Here is a 19,224-nt window from a genome sequence, read left to right as displayed (position 1 = left end):
AAAATCAGCACTAAAAAATCAGATCCACTCCCACGGACATAAAGAGTGGGCTCTGTGGGGCTATTTTGAAAACCAAGGGATAGTAAGTGTGCATGAATTTTAGCATACTATGCGCGGGGTGCCTGCTTCTAACCATAAAGGGCTTTTCTCAGCCGGCACACCTTGTTTTCAGAGCCAACAACCTCAAAGCCAGGAGGTTGTGTCACATAAACTTCTTCCTGCAGATCCCCATGAAGAAAGGTAGTCTTGATGTCAAGCTGGTGCACTTGCCAATGGTGATGGGCTGCAATGGCAGTGACACATCTAATAGTAGTAATCCTGGAAGTGGGAGCAAAGGTCTCCTCAAAGTCAATGCCTTGTTGTTGGGCATACCCTTTTGCAACAAGACGGGCTTTGTGTTGATCTATGCTGCCATCAGATTTCCTTTTTAATTTGTAGACCCATTGGGTACCAATGGCATGCTTGCCGGGAGGGAGACTACTAATTCCCATGTGTCATTTTTGGTAATAGATTGTAGCTCAGCTCTCATTGCATCCATCCACTCTTTGCTGTCAAAAGCATCTTTATGGCACAAAGGCTCTTCATTGCAAGCTGTAGCAAGGAGTGCAAACTGAAGAAAGTGACCATGCATCTGTTTATTTCCTGATCTTGTCTAGGTAGCAAGAGGTTGATCTTGTTTGCTGTCCCTCAATGTGTCAAGAAGCCATCTGGGAACTGCCTTTGCTATTTATTGACAGCTCTTTCTTCAATCACTCCATCATGAAAAGTGGGATTATTTTGTGTTGGAAGAGGAACCTACAAATCAGCATGGGGTGCTGGCTGATCATTGCTTGTTGGAGGGCCTGCAGGAGGCTCATGTTGCTGGTCAAAGTCCCCCTCTGAGGGAAGTAGAGGTAACTAAGAGTCAAAGGCATCAAACATGTCAACTTCTGGCTTAGCTTTGTAGTCCACAAGAGGAGAAGCCGAATGTTCAGCAAAGATTACATCTCTACTGACAATAATCTTCCCGATACCCTCTGCTCTCCTGGCTGTAACCAATAAATATGCATCTGATTGCCTTATCATCAAGCTTATGTCTCAGCTGAGATGGTACATGAACATATGCAAGAGACCCAAAAACTCTCATGTGTGAAAGTGAAGGCTTCCTGCCTTTCCATGCTTCATAAGGTGTAATAGTCCTCAATGCCCTTGTAGGTGATCTATTCAGCACATAGTTGGCACACATCACTGCATCAAGCCAAAATTTATTGGGCAAGGACTTGGCCTTAAGCATGCGTCTGGCCATCTCCATCGTGGACCTGTTCTTCCTTTCAGGAACATGATTATGCTGAGGAGTGTAAGGAGTAGTGCATGAGTGAACAATGCTCCGTGAAGACAAAAATGCATCAAACTCCTTTGACATATACTCTCCCCCCCTATCTGTGTTGAGGGTGACAAGCTGGCATCCTGATTCATTCTCAACCATATTCAGCCACCTCTGAAAGCATGAGAACACTTCAGATTTGGCTTTTAAAGCATATACCCAGCAATATCTTGTGAAGTCATCAATTAGAGTTGTGAAATATTTGTACCCTCCAATGGCATTTGTCCTCATTGGGCCACAGACATCACTGTGCACTAGCTGCAATTTCCTTTGTGAGAATTTTGGACAATTCTTTTGAAAAGAAAACCAATGCATCTTACCCAAAAGACAACCCGCACACACTTGTTTGGAAACTGTGTGAGTTTGAGGTACATCATTTGCCATGCCGTGTGAATGTAACTTGGCAAGAGCTCTATAATTGAGATGGCCCATTCTCTCATGCCAAAGATGAGTTTCAGCAAGCTGTGAATCTGAAATAGCAAATGCTTCAATAGAAAGTGCAGCTGAGTGATGATTAAGGTGATAAAGCCCCTTTTGCAAAGTGCCAGTGAGAACTACGGTATTGTCATCACGAAGATCATATACTAGGCATCTGTATCCATCAAAAATCACTCTAAAACCTGAAGTGGCAATTGCTGAAATTGAAATCAAGTTGACTTCAATTCCAGGCACAAAAAGAACATTTGTCAAAGTGACAGGATGGCTTGAAATGGATGTGAGCTGCACATCTCCAATTCTTTTTACAGCATAGGAAGCATTATTAGCACATGTGACAGTCCCCCCTCGAGGTGCATTAGCTAAGGAATGAAACAACTGTCTGCAAGATGTGACGTGCTTGGAAACACCACTATCAAAATACCAAGACTGAGCATCATTAGCAGTAAAGAATGCATCAACTTTGGAGGGATCAAAGGAGCAATGCACAGCCCATGCCCAATCATCTTGGAGAGCATGTGCATGTGAGGCATCTGTTGGCTCGTGGGATTCAATTGCATGTGTGTCAATCCTGCTTTCTTTTTCTCCGAAGCAATGCGCTTCTTGCATTCTGAAATTTCATGCCCTAGCTTGCGACAATAGTTGTATCTTTTCTTCTTTGACTTATCTGCTGTATTTTGAGATGCATTGGAGGAATTGCCACTGTGAGGCGCATATTTAGGCTTGCCCATAGGCTTGGAAGCCTTGCCTTTTCCTGTCTGCTGTAGAGCAAATGCATGATAAGGAATAGTAGCTTCACCTTCATTCATGCTGACTTCCTGCAATTGCCTTCTGAAATATGCAACACGTGCCTCATTGCAAATCTAATAAAGAGAAGCCAATCTGTCCCAAGCATCCTTTGCTGTCCCGCATGACCGGATGTGTGGAATAATGATTCTCTTGCATGATAAAGCAATACAGGAATGTGCATTTGCATCTCTTGCATGTCATCTTGTTTGTTCCTTAGTTGGAGGAGCAGCAACAGGGGTGCTAGAGGATAAAGCAGCAGGAGGAGTACCCTCTGCAGAGGGACAAGCAGTAGGAGCAGTCACTGTAGCATTGGCTGGCCTCAGATCAACTCGAGAAACAATGTTCCAAAAATGCCTTGCAACAAGAATATGTTTCATGAGTTAAGACCACATCGGGTAGTTGGTGCCATTATCATCTTCACGAAGAATGCCAAATAAATCATGCAGCCATTGCAAATGGGATACCCTGAAAAGAAAAGACCTGAAAATACAAAAGCCTCAAGGCTATCACAGCAAAGAGCTGGGTGTCCAAAAATGACAGCAAATGTCTGCAAGTGAATGTCCTGCAAATTTCCAGCCCAAATCAAAGTGCAAATGCTAATTTGACCCAAATGTGACTGTGTCAGGCAATGACCACTGCAAAAATCAGCAAATCTGGCAAAAGCCCCAAATGTAATGAGGGCAAAAAAGCCAAAAAGAGGGCAAATTCAGAAAAGCCCCAAATTTTGTTGAGATTTTGCAAATGTGACCCAATGTCCTGCAAATGCGGCCCAATGTCTTGCAATCTGAAGAAGAAATTGCAATCCAAATCCCAAAGCTCCAATGTCTTGCAAGAAATTGCAACCAAAAGAAGGGAAATGAACTGAAAAACCCCAAATTTGCCAATGTCCTGCAAAAGCCCCAAAACTGCAAAATCGAAGCCCAAATGCAAAAGCCCCAAATGTTAGCAAAAATTGCAGATCTGCTGCAATGTTTGTTTTGGGGACGGTACGGAATAGTACGGCTGGTACAAAATTGTATGGACGTCGAAGTATGAAAATATACAGAAATTGAAAACTGTACGGAAATCCGTACAACTGTACGGACAGTACAAAAATCCGTACAGCTGTATGGACAGGTTTTGACGCACTGTACGGACGGCCGTACGGAATCGTATCGACAGAGAATTTTTTCCCCCCGACGGTTGACGCGTCGTACGGAATCGTACAGACATCAGGTCAGGGGGTCGCGTCAGAGCTGTGCGGGAGCTGGAGCTGGAAGCAGGAAGATAGGAGTAGGGAGCAGGTTCAGGAAGGAAGTGCTCTGATACCACTGTAGGCTCACAGAAGCAAAAGGATGCACAAGAGTGGAGCAAGAAGTGGAAGCCGTCACATCAACTAGTGTAATGAAAATGAAAGTACAAAGTACTATAAAAGAGAACCCTAGGACCTAGTGTCCTAGTGGTACCACTAGTACTAGGTGTCATAAGATACTAAAAGTACTAGGTGACCTAAGTGCCAATAACTAAAGCTACATGGCACATACTAGGGTCCAAAGGGCATCAATACGACTGGGAGAAGATGGCCTACAGCAGATATAGCTGGGAGATTTATGACAAAGAGATATGACTCGGTGGACTTGTGTGGCCATCCAAAGGACTCTATGACCAGCTTTAGCGAGGGTAGGGAAAGGGGTCAACAGACTAGGGAGACAGGGCAGATATAGCTGGAGACTTATGACAAAGAGATATGAAGTATGAGGAGAGAGCTGTAACGTGAGCCTCTGTATGTGCTAATATTTACTTGGCATGGTGTTTGATTTTGTAGGTAAGCGCTTTGTGAGGCCGTATTTTTTCGAGTTCATAGCTCATGTGAGTATGTTCTAGTTTGATGACCTCAGGAGTTTGACTTTGTTTTTGTCATTATTTTGGTCATGAGACATAGAGGTGGATTTGCTTGCTCTTGCTATCACAATAGGATATTGATTCGGGATTGAATATAATTTTGTTGTTGGAAATGAAGTAGTCAATTGAAGTGGAGACATGCAAACACAAATGTTACGAGCTGACATCTAGGCTGCAGATTGAGCTTGATAGCATACCATGATGGATTTCTTGAACCAATGATAATAGGCGTGAATGTGCTAGATGTAGGCTGCAATTTGTGTATACTTTCATTCATTCCACATTGTAGACTTGAAATGCTTGATGAAAATATGGATTATGTATGATGGCATTGCAATCTTGAAGTGGAGACATGCAAACACAAATGTTACGAGCTGACATCCAAGAGCTGCAGATTGAGCTTGATAGCATACCATGATGGATTTCTTGAACCAATGATGATAGGCGTGAATGTGTTAGATGTAGACTGCAATTTGTGTAAACTTTCATTCATTCCACATTGTAGACTTGAAATGCTTGATGAAAATATGGATTATGTATGATGGCATTGCAATCTTGTTTCTCCTACGCTCCTTGTATGAAAATGGGAAGCATGTACTTCTCACACAGTTCCCTAGATGATTCATGTCACATTTCTAGGACTATCCTTTAGTGCACCATTTAGCTCTCTCTTGGAGTACGAATTAATTCCGTTTCCCCTTGGCAATTATACACTTTTGGTGCATGACCTTTAAAACCATCTAGTTAGTGCCAAACCACCCACACCAAAGACCTTGACATTGACTCCTTTGACCATATGCATAAAGCACAATACATATACTATATAAGTCGGTCCTCTAATGGAGAATGTCGACGACTGACCCTTCCAAGGTCATTTTACCTCATCTAGAGCATAACATTCCTTCCCTCTTCAGGCATCAGTGCCCTTGATGATGAAATTTGGTAATGCTCTCCCCATCTGGTACACGGACCTCCCAGGTAGCCTCTTATAGAGATAGACCATGCCATGCAACCAAACACCGTAGGTATCTTCCGATTGCGTACTTGCATTGTTCCTTGGGTCCAGGATTCTTGTTGGTTTGCACCTTGCATTATCCTCTATCTCGTGAAACAAGACGCCACCCTCGATTAGTGAGTCACCTTACAACCCTGTGGTAATTCCAACTTATAGGCTACCTTACAACAGGGTTCTTTAAACGAGAAACATGAAACACTGGGTGCACCTTACAATTCTATGGTAATTCCAACTTATGGGCTACCTTGCCTATTCTTTTAAGAATTAACCATAGCCCACACTATTGGGGTTTGATAATTCAGCACATTCTCATGTAGTCCAGGACTTCGAGTGTGAAGGAATTCTGAGAAATTATTTCTCTAAAAGATCTATTTTCATCCGCATACGCTTTAGCTCTATCCATAAGTTGGCGGATGTTAGCTCTTGCAAGTGCTAGCATCTCTCGCATCTGAACAACATAGTTCGCGGCACTAGGCACTTTCTGAGGTATTCCAACCGTAGTTGGATTTGCTGGCCTATAACCATAGTTCAGCTCGAATGGACTCATTCCCGTAGAGGAATATTTTCTATCATTGTAGGCAAATTCCACTAGTGGTAACCACTTGTCCTACGTATGTTGCCTTAATGAAACATATGCTCTAAGCGTATCCTCTAAATTTGGTTGACTATTTCCGTCTGAGCATCCATTCCAGGATGATCCCCACTACTCATTCCCAACTCAGTCCTTAGTGCCTCAAATACTATAGTCCAAAGATGACTGATAAATTTAATGTCCTCGTTTGACACTATGGATCCATGCAGATGAAATATATGTTTAATAAACAAATCCACTACTTGCGGGGCACTAACATACTCCCTAGTCAGAAAGAAGTGAGCCATCTTGGTAAGACAATCAACCACCACAAAGATAGACTCATATCCACCTTGTATCGTAGGCATACCAACTATAAAGTCCATGGAAATGCACTCCCATCTACCTAATGGTATATCTAAGGCCTGTAAAAAGCTAGGTGACTTCACCCGCTTTGCCTTACTCAATTGACACGAAAAACCATGTGTCACATATCGCGATTTGCACCAACTTGTTAATTCCCAAAATCTTTTTGATCTACCAATCAATGTGTTTCCTCGTCAAGAACTAAAACAATCATGGGTGTGCAAGTGCGAATCACCACCCAGCCTGATACAACACAACATGAACAATTTATGCAATGTTCTACCAAATCCAACAACTTGAAGCTTTTGCAAATTATTTTGATGGTCCAAAACAAATTGTCAAACATCTATTGACCCTTTTGGGTGACCTGCAGTTCACGAATGAATGTGGTACTTTGCTACAAAACCTAGTCCCTCCATTATCTTTTCCAAAGATATATGCTTGTTGGAGTTGATGTCATGAGTATTAGAACACCTTTGCAAATACATTTTGTGTCACCATTTGAGATGGTTTGAACTCAATTTTTATATGTGGGGTACAATCATGGCTATGATAGCATCCTTTCTTTTCCCATGAAATGTGTCACATCTAATGCTTGCAGGTCAAGGAGAGATGGGATATGAAGACAATTGCCACCTTATTTGCGGAAGAATTCAGACAACGACCGCTTGAATACTATGTATTTTCCCCTGCTTCGAAAAACTGTTTTTTGTTCAAAAAAGTGGATATTAAGTGTTGTCTTGTATGTTGACTATCTTTCTGTTTTTTCAGTGCCTCATGGATGGCTGATCTTGTATTGCATTTTCAAGTTTTCATATAGAAGGGTCCTTTTTCTGGAAAATGATGATCTTGCTGCTCTTTGTCAAAAAGTGTCAAACAAGTGTGTCTTGTATATATGGTTTGTATGATGATCTTGCTGGCTGAAGATGTGTTAACTTTACATTTCGCCTGTCTAGTTGGTAGTACACCTTCATAACCAGATTTCCTTCTTTTTTTCAGACGAGTATTCAAAGGTTAACATATATTTTCGTGACAGAGTGCATTTATAGTTTGAAAATTTATGTTGGCAGGTTTTGGGTTTCTTTTATTTATCGCTAAAAAATTCCCTTCTTATTAAGTTGAACAAATTACTGCACAACATGCATTACCTTAGTTGCACAAATCTCGACTCTGAGGAGTCATAGCAACTTAATGTCAGGAAGAACCAATATTGGTGTAGGGTAATTAAAAAAAAGAAGATAAAATCTGCTTGATGTGGCGATCCATCCAAAAGGGCGATGGGCTCTTTAGAGCTTATGTCCAATGCTGATCCAAGTAAACATTGCGTGAACAGAACTGCAAGAGAGGTTGTCTTTTGAAGATCTGATTTGTCTGCAAGTATAGTGCAGTTGTGAAGAACAAGATCACAGCTTGACATTGATATGCAAATTGTTGATGACCATTGTCTTTTGTCTACATTGAGTTGCTGACTTGCCGCACGATGTAAGCAAAGATTACGACTCTCGTCCTCATGCTTACATAGTGAGAGATCCTCAGTGCTGGAGCAACACTTGACAGCTAGCAATTCAACAAGTTTTTCAAAAAAGGAACACATGATTGCAGTTAGAGAGCCAAACCTGCTGCAATTCCATGAATTTGCTGCTGGAATTACTGAATTCTCTAGGCTGCAAACTTGAATTCCCCAAACTGGATCTTCCTCAAGATTTGCCTTCATGGTCTCGTTTTCAGTAACTAAAGCAGTCTGCCTTCACATAAGTGCCATTGAAAAACAAAAAGCATGATCTAATGCTATGTTGGCTTTATGAAATACATAGTTGAAGAAAAAACTCACTCTTGTGCTGCATGGTGAAGCCATATATGTTGGTAGAGCTCTGCCTTTATGAAATTCAGGGCTAGAATGACTTCACACCTATGATTGTCAGACCAAACTATTATTAGGACATAAGCCAACCAATTAACTTCTTGATAACCACCTGAAAGGAACCTCTTTCTAGAATAAGTCCCTGGGAGGTCAGGAGATAAGGTAGAGAGCATCCAAACTTTGTGAGGGGTGGGATACATCAGTGTGAGCAAAGAGTGTCATGGAACTTTCTTGTTCCACATCTTTTTGTGACTGCCGCAACTTGTCTTTTGAGAAAAGACACATTCTCACAGTCAGTGAGGTGAATTTGAAGGATTGGCTGAAGGTGAAGCCATTAGCCAATCTTGAAATGGGAGGCCGACTTGAAACTGATGAAGAAAACATGATGCTGCAAAAGACCCGAGGAAGAACTAAGAGAAACCTACTAGTGAGGGAAAGGAGGGATGAAGGAAAGGAGTGTGGGGGTGCTAGGCAAGGGTAAGGGATGAGGGCTTAGAAGGGAGGGAAGGAGCAGGCGGGAGAGGGGGATAGAGCTCTATGATCCTGTACGGCATTCGTACTGACTGGAATCTGATGAGAAGAGAGTGGACCCTTTTGTCTTCTTCCAAGGGGTCAAATCCCAAAGTGAAAGGAGAAAGAAAAAACCTTTTTGAAATTAAGGGCTAGAAGACTACCCACTAGCACTTTTGAGGCAATCTATGGAGAATCAAAGACTACATGAAAGAAGCGTCTCCTCAAAAGTCTAACATCTGTGAGGTGCGGGGAGAGGTTAGGGGAAAGGGATGCAAAACATCTAGTCTCTGGCTTGGCCCCTGGAAGGGCCAGACCCATGAATGCACACAAAGAGAGTGGTTGCGCCCTCAGCTTCAATGTTTGTCTTTAGCTGATTCAACTCATTGTTAGAAAATAAGCATATTCTCACGGTCAGTGAAGGGTGGAAGAGGATCATGCAAAGCTCCCTGAAGGGCTGAGGTGAAAGTGGGTGAGAAGTAAAGAGAAAGGAAGTGATTGTGAGTGAGGGGGTGAATTATGAGTGAGTGAAAGTGTATGCAAGTGAGGAAGACTCGTGAGTAAAAGAGGGGTGAGCTTGTGAGGGGAATGTATGAAAGAGGAGAGTGTGTGCGTACAGAGCGTATGAGGAGGTGGAGCGGAGGTATGGCAGAGGGCAGGAGGTATAGCAGGTCACATGGGAGCTTGCGACTGACATGTGTGAAAAAGGAGAGTGTGTGAGTAGGTGTGAGGTGAAATAAAAGAGTGGGTGAGTAGGTGTGAGGAGGTGAAGGAGTAGAGATACGGAAGAGGGCAGGAGGTATGTCACAGGGCAGGTACGGTTCAAGGCACATTCTGCAGCAGCAGGGAAGAACAGCTAGAGGCGGTACAATCACCGTACAATTGCATGGGTGGCCATATAACCTGTACGGGCAATGGAGGAAGGATGGAAAGGCCAGAGTAGCAGGGAGAGGTAGAAGAGGGGAAGGGCTGATGGGGGCCACTGTATGGCTGTACAAGGCTGTACAGCTTACCATACAGCTCCGTACAGGAGTGGAGGCTAGGGCAAGGAAGGAAGAGGGCGAGGAGGTAGCAGGGGAGTGGGAGAGCTGAGAGGAGGTTAGCGGAGTAGGGAGATGGGAGGAGGAGGGACGGGGAGCAGCAGCAGTAAAGGTTGATGTGAAAGGTGGGGGTAGAATGTTTGATGGGGCTTCTTGTGGAAGAGATGGTTAACTTAAGGGTGAACACTTTGAACTGGAAGTGGTCATACTTTGTCCATTTATTTATTAATGGCTTTTGAGCGTACTAGAAATTTGAGCTTCTTTAGTGGGTTTGGGCCAATTTTTTTTTTCCGCAAAAAGTAGTGCTAGTTATATTGCTTGAAAACGAGAGTACAAGAAGGCCTAAAGGCCAGCGGGCTGTAATCACAAAACGGATACAGTCCGTGGTAACAAAATAATTACAAGCCTCTTAGGGCACAATCATCTGAGTGTGGACAAACAGCCACGGTGGGGGGGAGTAATGCCACTGAAGACTCTGAGCAGAGTGCTGGAAGAACAGCTCTTGATGGTCCCAGTCGCGAAGGAAGCGCCGTCGCTTCTCCTTCCTTGCCCGGGACTCCCCCTGAATCTGATCCCATTGACCCTTGAGCGTGTGAGTGATCGTGCTCCAGATGTCCGCTAGGGTTTGGGTAGCAGAAGAAGCCTGATCTCCTAAGGTCTGCGCGCATCTGGAAGTCCAGATATGCCAGCCTACAATACTCCCTATGATCTCCCCAACTGGGTGCCGAGTCATCGCTCCTGCATCTGTCTCTGTCAGATGCCAAGGGAAGCTTTCCATGTATGCCCAGGTGGCCTGTGTGATGAAGAAAACTGGATCCTGCCGAGAGAACTCATAAGCCAAGTGATGTCCCATCTCGGTGCTGCACCAGCAAACGGCTCCCCAAGTGACCGGTCCTAGCTCGGGTGCAGCCCTCGCTAAGATCCCCATGACTCCCTTCCACACTGTTTGAGCATGCGAACAGCTCCAAAGGCAGTGCTTTAGGGACTCCTCCTCTTGAAAACACATCTGGCAGTGCCCCTCCTGCCCCATCTGCCTTAGCCATCTCCCAACTGGTAGCCCCTTGTGGACCACCATCCAAAGAAAGTAAGAGATCTTCCTTGGCCGCCAACTTGCCCAAAGAGTCTTCCAGAATGTACGAAGAAAGACCAGAGATATCCCTTGGGCATACCAACTATGTGCCTGGGTGGGTAGCCTGTGCTGGAGAGCCCCCAGAGCACGCCTACCGGTACGCGCGCTGTATGAGAAGAAGGGGGTAGGGTTCTCTGAGGTCTCCAGTGGTGGCCAGCGCCACTCCCCTGGGTCCCACTCCACCTCTGTCAAGGAGCGTCCCTCCCAAATCCAGAGTCTCCAGTCCTGGTCCTGAACAATCAGGGGGTCTATATGCCACGCTTTCCCTTGCAGCCCTATGATGCGAAGGCGCTGCTAGGGAAGCTGGGGGTCGATCACGGCCTCTCTGCTCTGGAGGCGGCTACCATCAACGACGGAGAAGAAGTGAATCGAGGAGTCCGAGAAAAGGCCTGCAACCACCAAAGGAATGCCGCGGGGAGTGAACTGTCCTAGCCACCTCTCATCTCCTGGGAGGAGCTGTCTGGTGATCATGGGAATCCTCCAACCTGCAGGAATGGCAGCATCGATCTCCGCTCGCCAAGCCTGGATCCCACGTGTTGTATCTACTGCTGCTGCCAGCTCGCCTGGGCCCAACTGGCTATAGACGTCCCTCCAAACCCGGAGCGAGCGCGCAGGCCCACGCGCCCAGAGCGCCCATGGGATATGGGATCTCTCTCCAAGCTGGCGACCTGTATCATCTGTCACCTGGCTGCTCCAGATCAGGGGCTGTCTGTCTATCTCCTCTCGGCAGCTGGGGGGAACCTGAGAGAGGCTGTGCCGCAACTTCCTCCAGACCGAGACGAGGCTGCGGAGGAAGGGGGAGCGGGGCTGAGTCAGCGGGGCTGAAGTGAAAATCCACCGGATAGACGGCTGCCAATCACCCCCTCTCTAGGGGATACACGCGTTGAGACCATGCTGAAGCAAGAGCTTCCACGTCTGCCCTCCTGGGGTCAGACCGCGGATGACTAACTTGCCAAGTAATGCCTGACTCTGCAGTTCTGGATCTATGATGCCAAGACCACCCTCTGTCTGGGGGAGAATGACCGTCTGCTAGGCGACCCGGGCTCTGGTGGTGCCGGAACCATCTGAGCCGGACCACAGAAAGTTCCGCACCAATCTCCTCAGTTGGGCTACGCACGATCTCGAGAAACACCAGCAAGATGCCACGTCCCAAGTGGTGGCTAGAAGGACCTGATTGACCACAAGGGCCGTGCCTGCCATAGATAGCCGAGCCATGCTCCAGAAGGCTAGCTTCCGTCGTATGGAAACTAGGACCGGTAGGAACTGTTGAGCCGGCGTGATATCTAGCCCTACCTGGAATCCTAGGTAACGTGCGTCTGTCCTCTAGGGATCCAGCGAAACCCCAGGAAAATACCCCACCGTGAGCTGGCTCCCGGATTCGTGAGAAAACCAACTGACTTATGCCAGTTGATTTTCGCCCTAGCGGCTAGGCAAAAAACCTCTAAAGACAGTCTCACTCGCTCCAGTGACTCGATATCATCTTGCACATACAGGGCCGCGTTGTCTGCATACTCGGAGTCCAGAAGTTTTGATCGTCCTGAATAGGGAGGCGCATCCCTCAAAGACTAGTGGTGCGGGCTCGTAGGAAGTGAGTCATGGCCTCCGCAAAAAATAGGAAGAGGTAGGGTGCAAGCGGGCAGCCCTGACGTACCGAGCGCTCGAGGGTGAATCTCTCCCCCATCCTGCCACTGATGATAACTTGGCTGGAGGCCGATCTGTAGAGGCTAGCAATACCTCTGATCCACTCGTCCGAGAAACCGAACCGAGAAAGTGTGCCCTCCAAGAAGGACCAGTCTACCCTGTCGTACGCCTTCTCAAAGTCAAGGAGTATGGCAAGGTGCTGGCTACTATGCTGGGCCCACTTCGTTGCCTCTGAGAATGTGAAGATGTTGTCCAAAATGCTGCGATCTTGGACAAAACCAGTCTGGGTGTCATGGATCAAGTCATGTAGCAGGGGTCGGATGCGGCTACTGATCATCTTGGCGAGGATTTTATAGGCAGTCGGGAGGAGGGTGATAGGGCGCCACTGTCTGATCTCCTGACGGTCCCCCCCCTTTGGGGATGAGGCAAATCAAGCCTGTCGCAAGGCTCTCTGCTGGCATCTGTCCACTGGAGAAGATATGCTGGAAGGCTGCGAGCAAGGGCTGGTGGATCTGCTCCCAAAAGGTGGTGAAGAAAGCTCTAGAGAGCCCATCCTCACCTGGGCATTTCTGCCCATCAATATCGCTCACAGCATCCTGCATCTCTGCCACGGTGAATGGGGCGAGAAGCGTTTCACTCATGCTAGGCTGCACGAGCGACGGCGTATACCTCCACACCTCCTCCCTGCATCGGCGAGCACGAGGGTCTGGGGGCTCCTGCTGGAACAGGGATCTGTAGAAATCTGTCGCCAAGTCCTTGACCTCGTCTGGATCTGTCCTGACACTACCATCCTGCGCTCTAAGAGATCGGAGTTGTTCCCCTGCTGACCTCTGGCCATGAGTCCTGAAGAACTCTCTGCACATCCTGTCGCCTTTCCTAGCCCAAAAGGACTTAGAAGCATGAAACAAGAACTCTGAGCGTCGCTGGGTGATCTCCTCTAACATGGCTCGGGCTCTAACCCCTTGTCGTCTGAGCTCCTCAGAGCCTGGAGAAGACTGCTGCATCCGCTGTATCGAGGCAAGGTCTCGTCTGAGACCCCTCTCCTTCGCCCACCACTGCTGCCTGACCAGAATCGCCTCCTGCTGACATATGAGACTAGACTCGGCAAGAACCTGAGCTACCTGAGCTGCCATATTCCCCATGGGGTCCCAATCCTGCTCCCACAGGTCCACTATCCTGCTGCGAACCGCTGCTCCGGAGTAGATGGAGTCTGGGATCCGGCACGAGCGGGGAGGTAAGGAATGAGAGGCTGAGTCCAGGACTAGGATGACTGGGGCATGGTCAGAGAGGGTCGTCCCTGGAACCACCCTTGACTCTCCACCTCTGCCTATCGCCCAATCACTGACATAGAAACGGTCCAACCGCTCCAAAAGTCTGCCTCCCTCCCTCCTGTAACCCCAAGAGAAGTCCAGGCTCCCTGTCCATCTGCAAAAGGAAGGCTCCCTCCAACTATCCCGACCTCCCACAGCGAACAAGGAGTCCCATTCCGCCTGCTCTGCCTGAGCTATACCGAGGAACTCTGGGCCCCGTCCCTGCTGATCCTCTAAAGCCTCAAGGTTATTGAAATCCCCTCCTACAATCCAAGAATCCATCTCTGGCAATAAGTCTGTCAAAGAGCTTCAGAATGCGGCTCTCTGTCTAAGGTCGGTCGGGGCATAGATATTGAGGATGCCGATGCGGGATCCCTCAATATTCAAGCCCACCCAAAGCGCTCGTACTGGGATCAAGGTGCCAAAACCACACACATGCTGAACTAGAGAAGCGTCGATGGAGGTACAGACACCCCCGCTCCTCCCCTGCTCGCCAATCGAAGGTTCCCAGTAGGTGTGGGAGCGTCCTGTGAGGACCTTCCCACACGTACTGGTCTGAGAAGCCGAAAGTTTGTGTTCCTGCAATAGGAGCACATCTACCCTTCCCACCAAAGCTGGCTGGAGCTCCTGTCTGAGCACCATCTTCCTGGGGCCGCGGGTTCCTGATGAGTGGAACCCGTTGACGTTCCAAGAGATAATGCGTATACTCATGAAGAGGAGAGATGGGCCACAAACAGCTGTCTGCTTGCGGTCGATGTCGTGGTGGTCGGAGGATGTCCAGTGTGCAGACGAAGGCGCTTCTGTGAAGGTTTCGAAGGAGAGGCCGGATCATCGGACCCATCCTCTAAAACCTTCAGTAGAGGGGAAAGGCCCTTCGTCCCATGGTGGTAAGCTCTCTCTAACCAACTCGAAGCCTCCGCCAGGGAAATACTGTAGAAGCCCGCTACCTCTGAGGTCCTCCAAGGGCTGAGCCCTTCCGCGTAGATCCACTCCAGAGGCGGTCGAATGATGACCAAAAGGCGGAATCGTTTGGCGCTATGGCGCCATCTCAGACGAACGTCACTCTCCTTCCACTGCTGCTGAAGAAGCTGCGCTGCTCTGCTACCGATCCAGTCCTGTACCTGCTCCTGGGACTGATCACGAATTGTCTCCCAAACATTTTCATTCGTCCATTGCTCATTCCTGTCACTGGTGATAGTAAAGGAATAGCTAGGACCATCATGGGGGGCAAGGATGGACACCTTACCCTCTGCCCCCTTTCGGAGGAAGAAGATGCTGATGTCTAGGCATGCAGGGAAGGAGCCAATACCAGCTGCATCCAAGTAATCCCAAGGTCCTGCTCGGTAAAACTCCAAAGGTAGAGCTCTAGGAGCTGCCCTTGGGTGGGGGGACGAAGATGAGGAGTCAGAACCAGAAAGAGGGGTGCTGGCTGTCGAAAGAGTTGGAGTGGTACTGGCCGTTTGCGGGGAAGGGCCTCTCCCCTCCACCGGGCCAGGGGGGATAGGTGCGGAGGAGGTCTGTGCTGGCTTTGGGGCCGCAGGCGGATGGGCGGGTTCCCGCGGGATCATGCTCGAGAGAGAGGGGGGGGCTGAAACCAAAGGTGCCGGGGGGGGTCCCGTAGGGGGGGGAGGTAGGGGAACCGAGGAGGGGGGGGCGGGGTGAAGGATGAGGGGGAGGGTGGCTGACCTTCTCCTTCCCTTTCTCCTTCCCCTTACCGGGCTGCTGCTGACTGGTGACCACAGGGGTCTCTTGCTGGAGAGGGGGGGGCTTTTTTGTTACTGTTTTGTTTCCTTTCCGTTTCCTTTTGACCTCAGTCCAGCCTTCCCCTTCGGGAAGGGGTGTCGATGCCTGGTGGGGGGGATCCTGAGTTGCATGGATGGGGGCCATCTGAGGTTCTGTCCTCGTGAAGCGAGGGCAAGAGCGCGCCTGGTGCTCGAAGCCGTGGCATCTCAGACACTGATTTGGGCGACCAGTGACCATAATGCGCTGCATCACCACACCTGTGTCTGTCTCAATCTCGAACTCCGAGGGGATACTCTGCGGATCTAGGACTGCCACTTTGACACGTGGCACTCCTTGGGCTGCCGCCGCATCAACGAAGGTGTCCTGCATGAGCGAGCCAAAGTGCGCCCCCAAGTCCTTGATGATCTAGCGAAGCTTTGTTGCGAGGCTTGGGAAGGTGAGGGTAACTGGATGGCGGGGAATGCGGAAGCGGGCATCGAAGTCCGCTACACTGAAACCCCTATACCATGGGACCATAAGGATGATCTTCCCACCCACAGAGGTAGGGGACTGTCTGACCATATCGCTCGCAGCCTGTGCTGAGGAGAGCTTGAGCCAGAAGATACCACGTCCCATGAGTGCGACCTCCTCAATGTGGCTGTCCTCAAGGTAAAGGGTGGACTGCAACCAGTCCCTGATGTCTACTCGTGAAGGGGCGTAGCCAATGACTCTCCCATAAACGGACGTCTGGGAAAAGTCAGTGGCGGCCTGCTTCACCAAGGAGACCTGATGCTCTGTTAGTGTTATGCGGTAGGCTGAAGGAAGGGGGGGGGTCCATCTGGGCCACCGGTTCCGAACTTACGGCCGCCATACCGCACCGACAAACTGCGAAAGCTCCAAAACGCGGGGGAAAGGAAGTGGCAGAGGCGAGGGAGGGAGGAATGGGGCAGAGGCGGGGGAGGAAAGAGGGAGGGATGGAGATGTATGAGGAAGCGGGGGGAGGAGAGGCGTTAGAGTGGGGAGAGAATGGCGAAGAGGGGAGGAAAGGAGGAGGGAGGGGGGGGTGGCAGCGCGGCGCAGGATGGGGAAGGGGAGGGGGGAGAGGCGAGGGTGTGGCAGCGCGGTGCGAGGAGGGCAGGGAAGCAAGGAGGAGAGGAGGGAGGGGACGGGGGGGGGTGGCAGCATAGTGCAAAGGTGGGGAAGGGGGAGGAAAGGGGCGGGGGGGTGGTAGCGCAACGCGAGGGGGGGGAGGCGAGGAAGGATGGAGGGGCGGAGAAGGAAGGAGAGGGGGGGCGGATGGCGGGCGGAGAAGGAGGAGAGGGGGACGGAGGGAGGCGCGGCGGCTGCAAGCAGAGAGGCGGCGGAGAGGGAGGAGGGGAAGGGGGGAGGGGGCCGCGCAGTGCGAGGGAGGTAGACGGGAGTGGGGGGGGTGGGAGCATCACAGGAGCCTTGGTTTGGGCCAATTCAGTCAGACATTTTGTGCTTCTTGGATTCCAATCTGGAGCAATGTGAGATTGAAAATATAAAAGAGGACTCAGTATTCTATGATGATTTTGTGTTTGCTCCTTGGAACATTCATGCTTGCTTTAGTGAATCTCAAAGTTACCAAGGTTAACTTCCATAGAACTATTACTTGTGAGCAACAATCTTATTGATGCTGTTGAGTTGCTACAGTCTGAGGAGCAAGCACATAATATTGTGTTTGAGAAGATTAAAAACCTCAACCCAAACAAATGGACATGAGAACCATAAAACACCTTGTAGAGCTAAAGGTCAGTCTTTGCTTCAAGCTACCTCTAAAAGGAGTATTTGTCTTGTTCTATGCTTCAACTATTGTTCAAAATTTGTGCCTGGGGTTGCAAATGCATATCTGAAATCTGGTACTGTGGTAAGTACTACAAATTTTGATGTTGCCATTCCAGGTCCAAGCAGTTGATTCAGGCCGCATACTTGTGGATGGAAAGTTGGTAACAAATAAATACGTTGTACGAGCTTCGCAAACTCTTAGTCATTTTGTTCACAGGTAACATAACATTTCTTTTGGCGTGATTTTTTGACTTTTGTATGCAAAGGGCACATATTGGAGTCTGGACTGGCTAATTTATATACTCTTCTTTGGTCACAACTCCATTCATGTGACAAACTCATTGCAAACTCTACAAATACCTGTATGGGTCTTCTTCTTTTGTTACCTTGAAGTCCTAAAACTTGACCTTGATAGGCAGAGCTGGCTTTACCCTGACAGTTGCTAACTCGGGACCCTGGGGTCATTCTTTGTTAGCATGATGATATTTTTTGGGACATACATCTTTATGTCGGCAGTCGTCAATGTGAACATGCTCATGATGACTTCTTCCAACAGGTGGTGGTCAAGGCACTCGTCTTTCGACCACTGGAACCTTTGGAACCACTGGACTTGGTCTTTGATGTCATATATGGCCACAACTAGGGATCAATGTGTGTGTCTTCTTCTTAGTTCCCTTGAAAACAAACTAGAGCAGTTCTTGACAACAAACGGGAATCAGGACCACATGCAGCAAGTTGAGCAAACTGGACATGCGATAACAGAACAATCAAGCTCATCTATCTACACAATGGGCTAGCACTTATTGCACTTTCCTTTTGCACCCCTTTAGACAAGCTTCACACGGGCAATGCTATCTTAGTATAAATCAAGATGAAAGATTGAAAGAAATTTACAAATGCCAAGGAGGATTTGATTTTGGTAATTGTTCTCAGAACCCTAACATACCTTTCTGACATTCTCAAAGTCGTTATGGACACCATGTCCAAGGTATATGAGTTTTTCTTTGATATCTGTTTGGACTTTGTAGTATATGAGCTGATGTAACCTCTTGTTTCATATAACATAGGAGCTGATGTAACCTCATGTTTCCTATCTGTAGCATAGGAACTGATGTAACCTAATGTTTCAATCGCTTGAACAAGCATCAAGCTCATTTGTCTGTATAATGGGCTGATACTCATTGAATTTCCATTTCCAACCCTTAGGCAAGTTTGATAATGATGATTCAAGATGAAAGTTTGGAAGAATTTTACAAATCCCAAGAAGGATTCAACCTCGATAATCGTTCTCAAAACAAGCCCCTCACATACCTTTCTGACTTACTCAAAGTCAATACCAAAAAGAATATGTCCAAGGTATGTGAGTTTATGCTTCAAGAACTTGCATTTCCCCTCTTTAGGAAAGGGTTGCTCTTTCCTCAGGATGCACAACACTATCCACAGATGGTGTCATGCTCATCGAGAGTCTTTCTAGAAACCAAGATGTCATCAAGAAAGACTGCAAGAACTTTCCCAGATATGGAAAAAAGATATCGTTCATCATCTGCTCGAAAGTTGCTAACTCATTAGTGATTTCAAATAGTAACCCACCTATGAAACAGAGTTGTATAGAGATCCTTTTTAAATATCTTATCTTGTGATTGCCCATTCTCAAACTGATTGTTGTGAAATACTTAGTTATGCAAATTCAATCAATGAGATAGTCCATCTGAGGAAACAAATATCTGTTCTTGACTATCAATTTATTTAGACCTTAATAATCTATGCATAAATGCAGAGATGTGT

At 47.8% G+C, this 19,224-nt stretch overlaps 1 protein-coding gene across 8 annotated transcripts in view; it reads left to right on the top strand.

Annotated features, from left to right (window-relative positions):
* The window catches only part of LOC147882977 (Pseudouridine synthase family protein), a 101,998-nt gene that overhangs the window by 14,674 nt on the left and 68,100 nt on the right, over positions 1-19,224 (top strand). For all 8 annotated transcript variants that reach the window (XM_087401070.1, XM_087401067.1, XM_087401071.1 and 5 more), the window contains exons 2-4: positions 4,392-4,435; positions 7,022-7,099; positions 17,556-17,656. In XM_087401070.1, coding sequence (XP_087257196.1) covers positions 4,392-4,435; positions 7,022-7,099; positions 17,556-17,656 — 223 coding nt within the window. The remainder of the gene's footprint in view (positions 1-4,391; positions 4,436-7,021; positions 7,100-17,555; positions 17,657-19,224) is intronic.

Source organism: Dipteris shenzhenensis, chromosome 29 (genome assembly GCF_047967505.1).
Source record: "Dipteris shenzhenensis isolate YYH24624 ecotype China chromosome 29, Dip_SZ_1.0, whole genome shotgun sequence".
NCBI classification, from domain to species: Eukaryota; Viridiplantae; Streptophyta; class Polypodiopsida; order Gleicheniales; family Dipteridaceae; genus Dipteris; species Dipteris shenzhenensis.
This window is presented reverse-complemented; position numbering and strand designations above follow the sequence as displayed.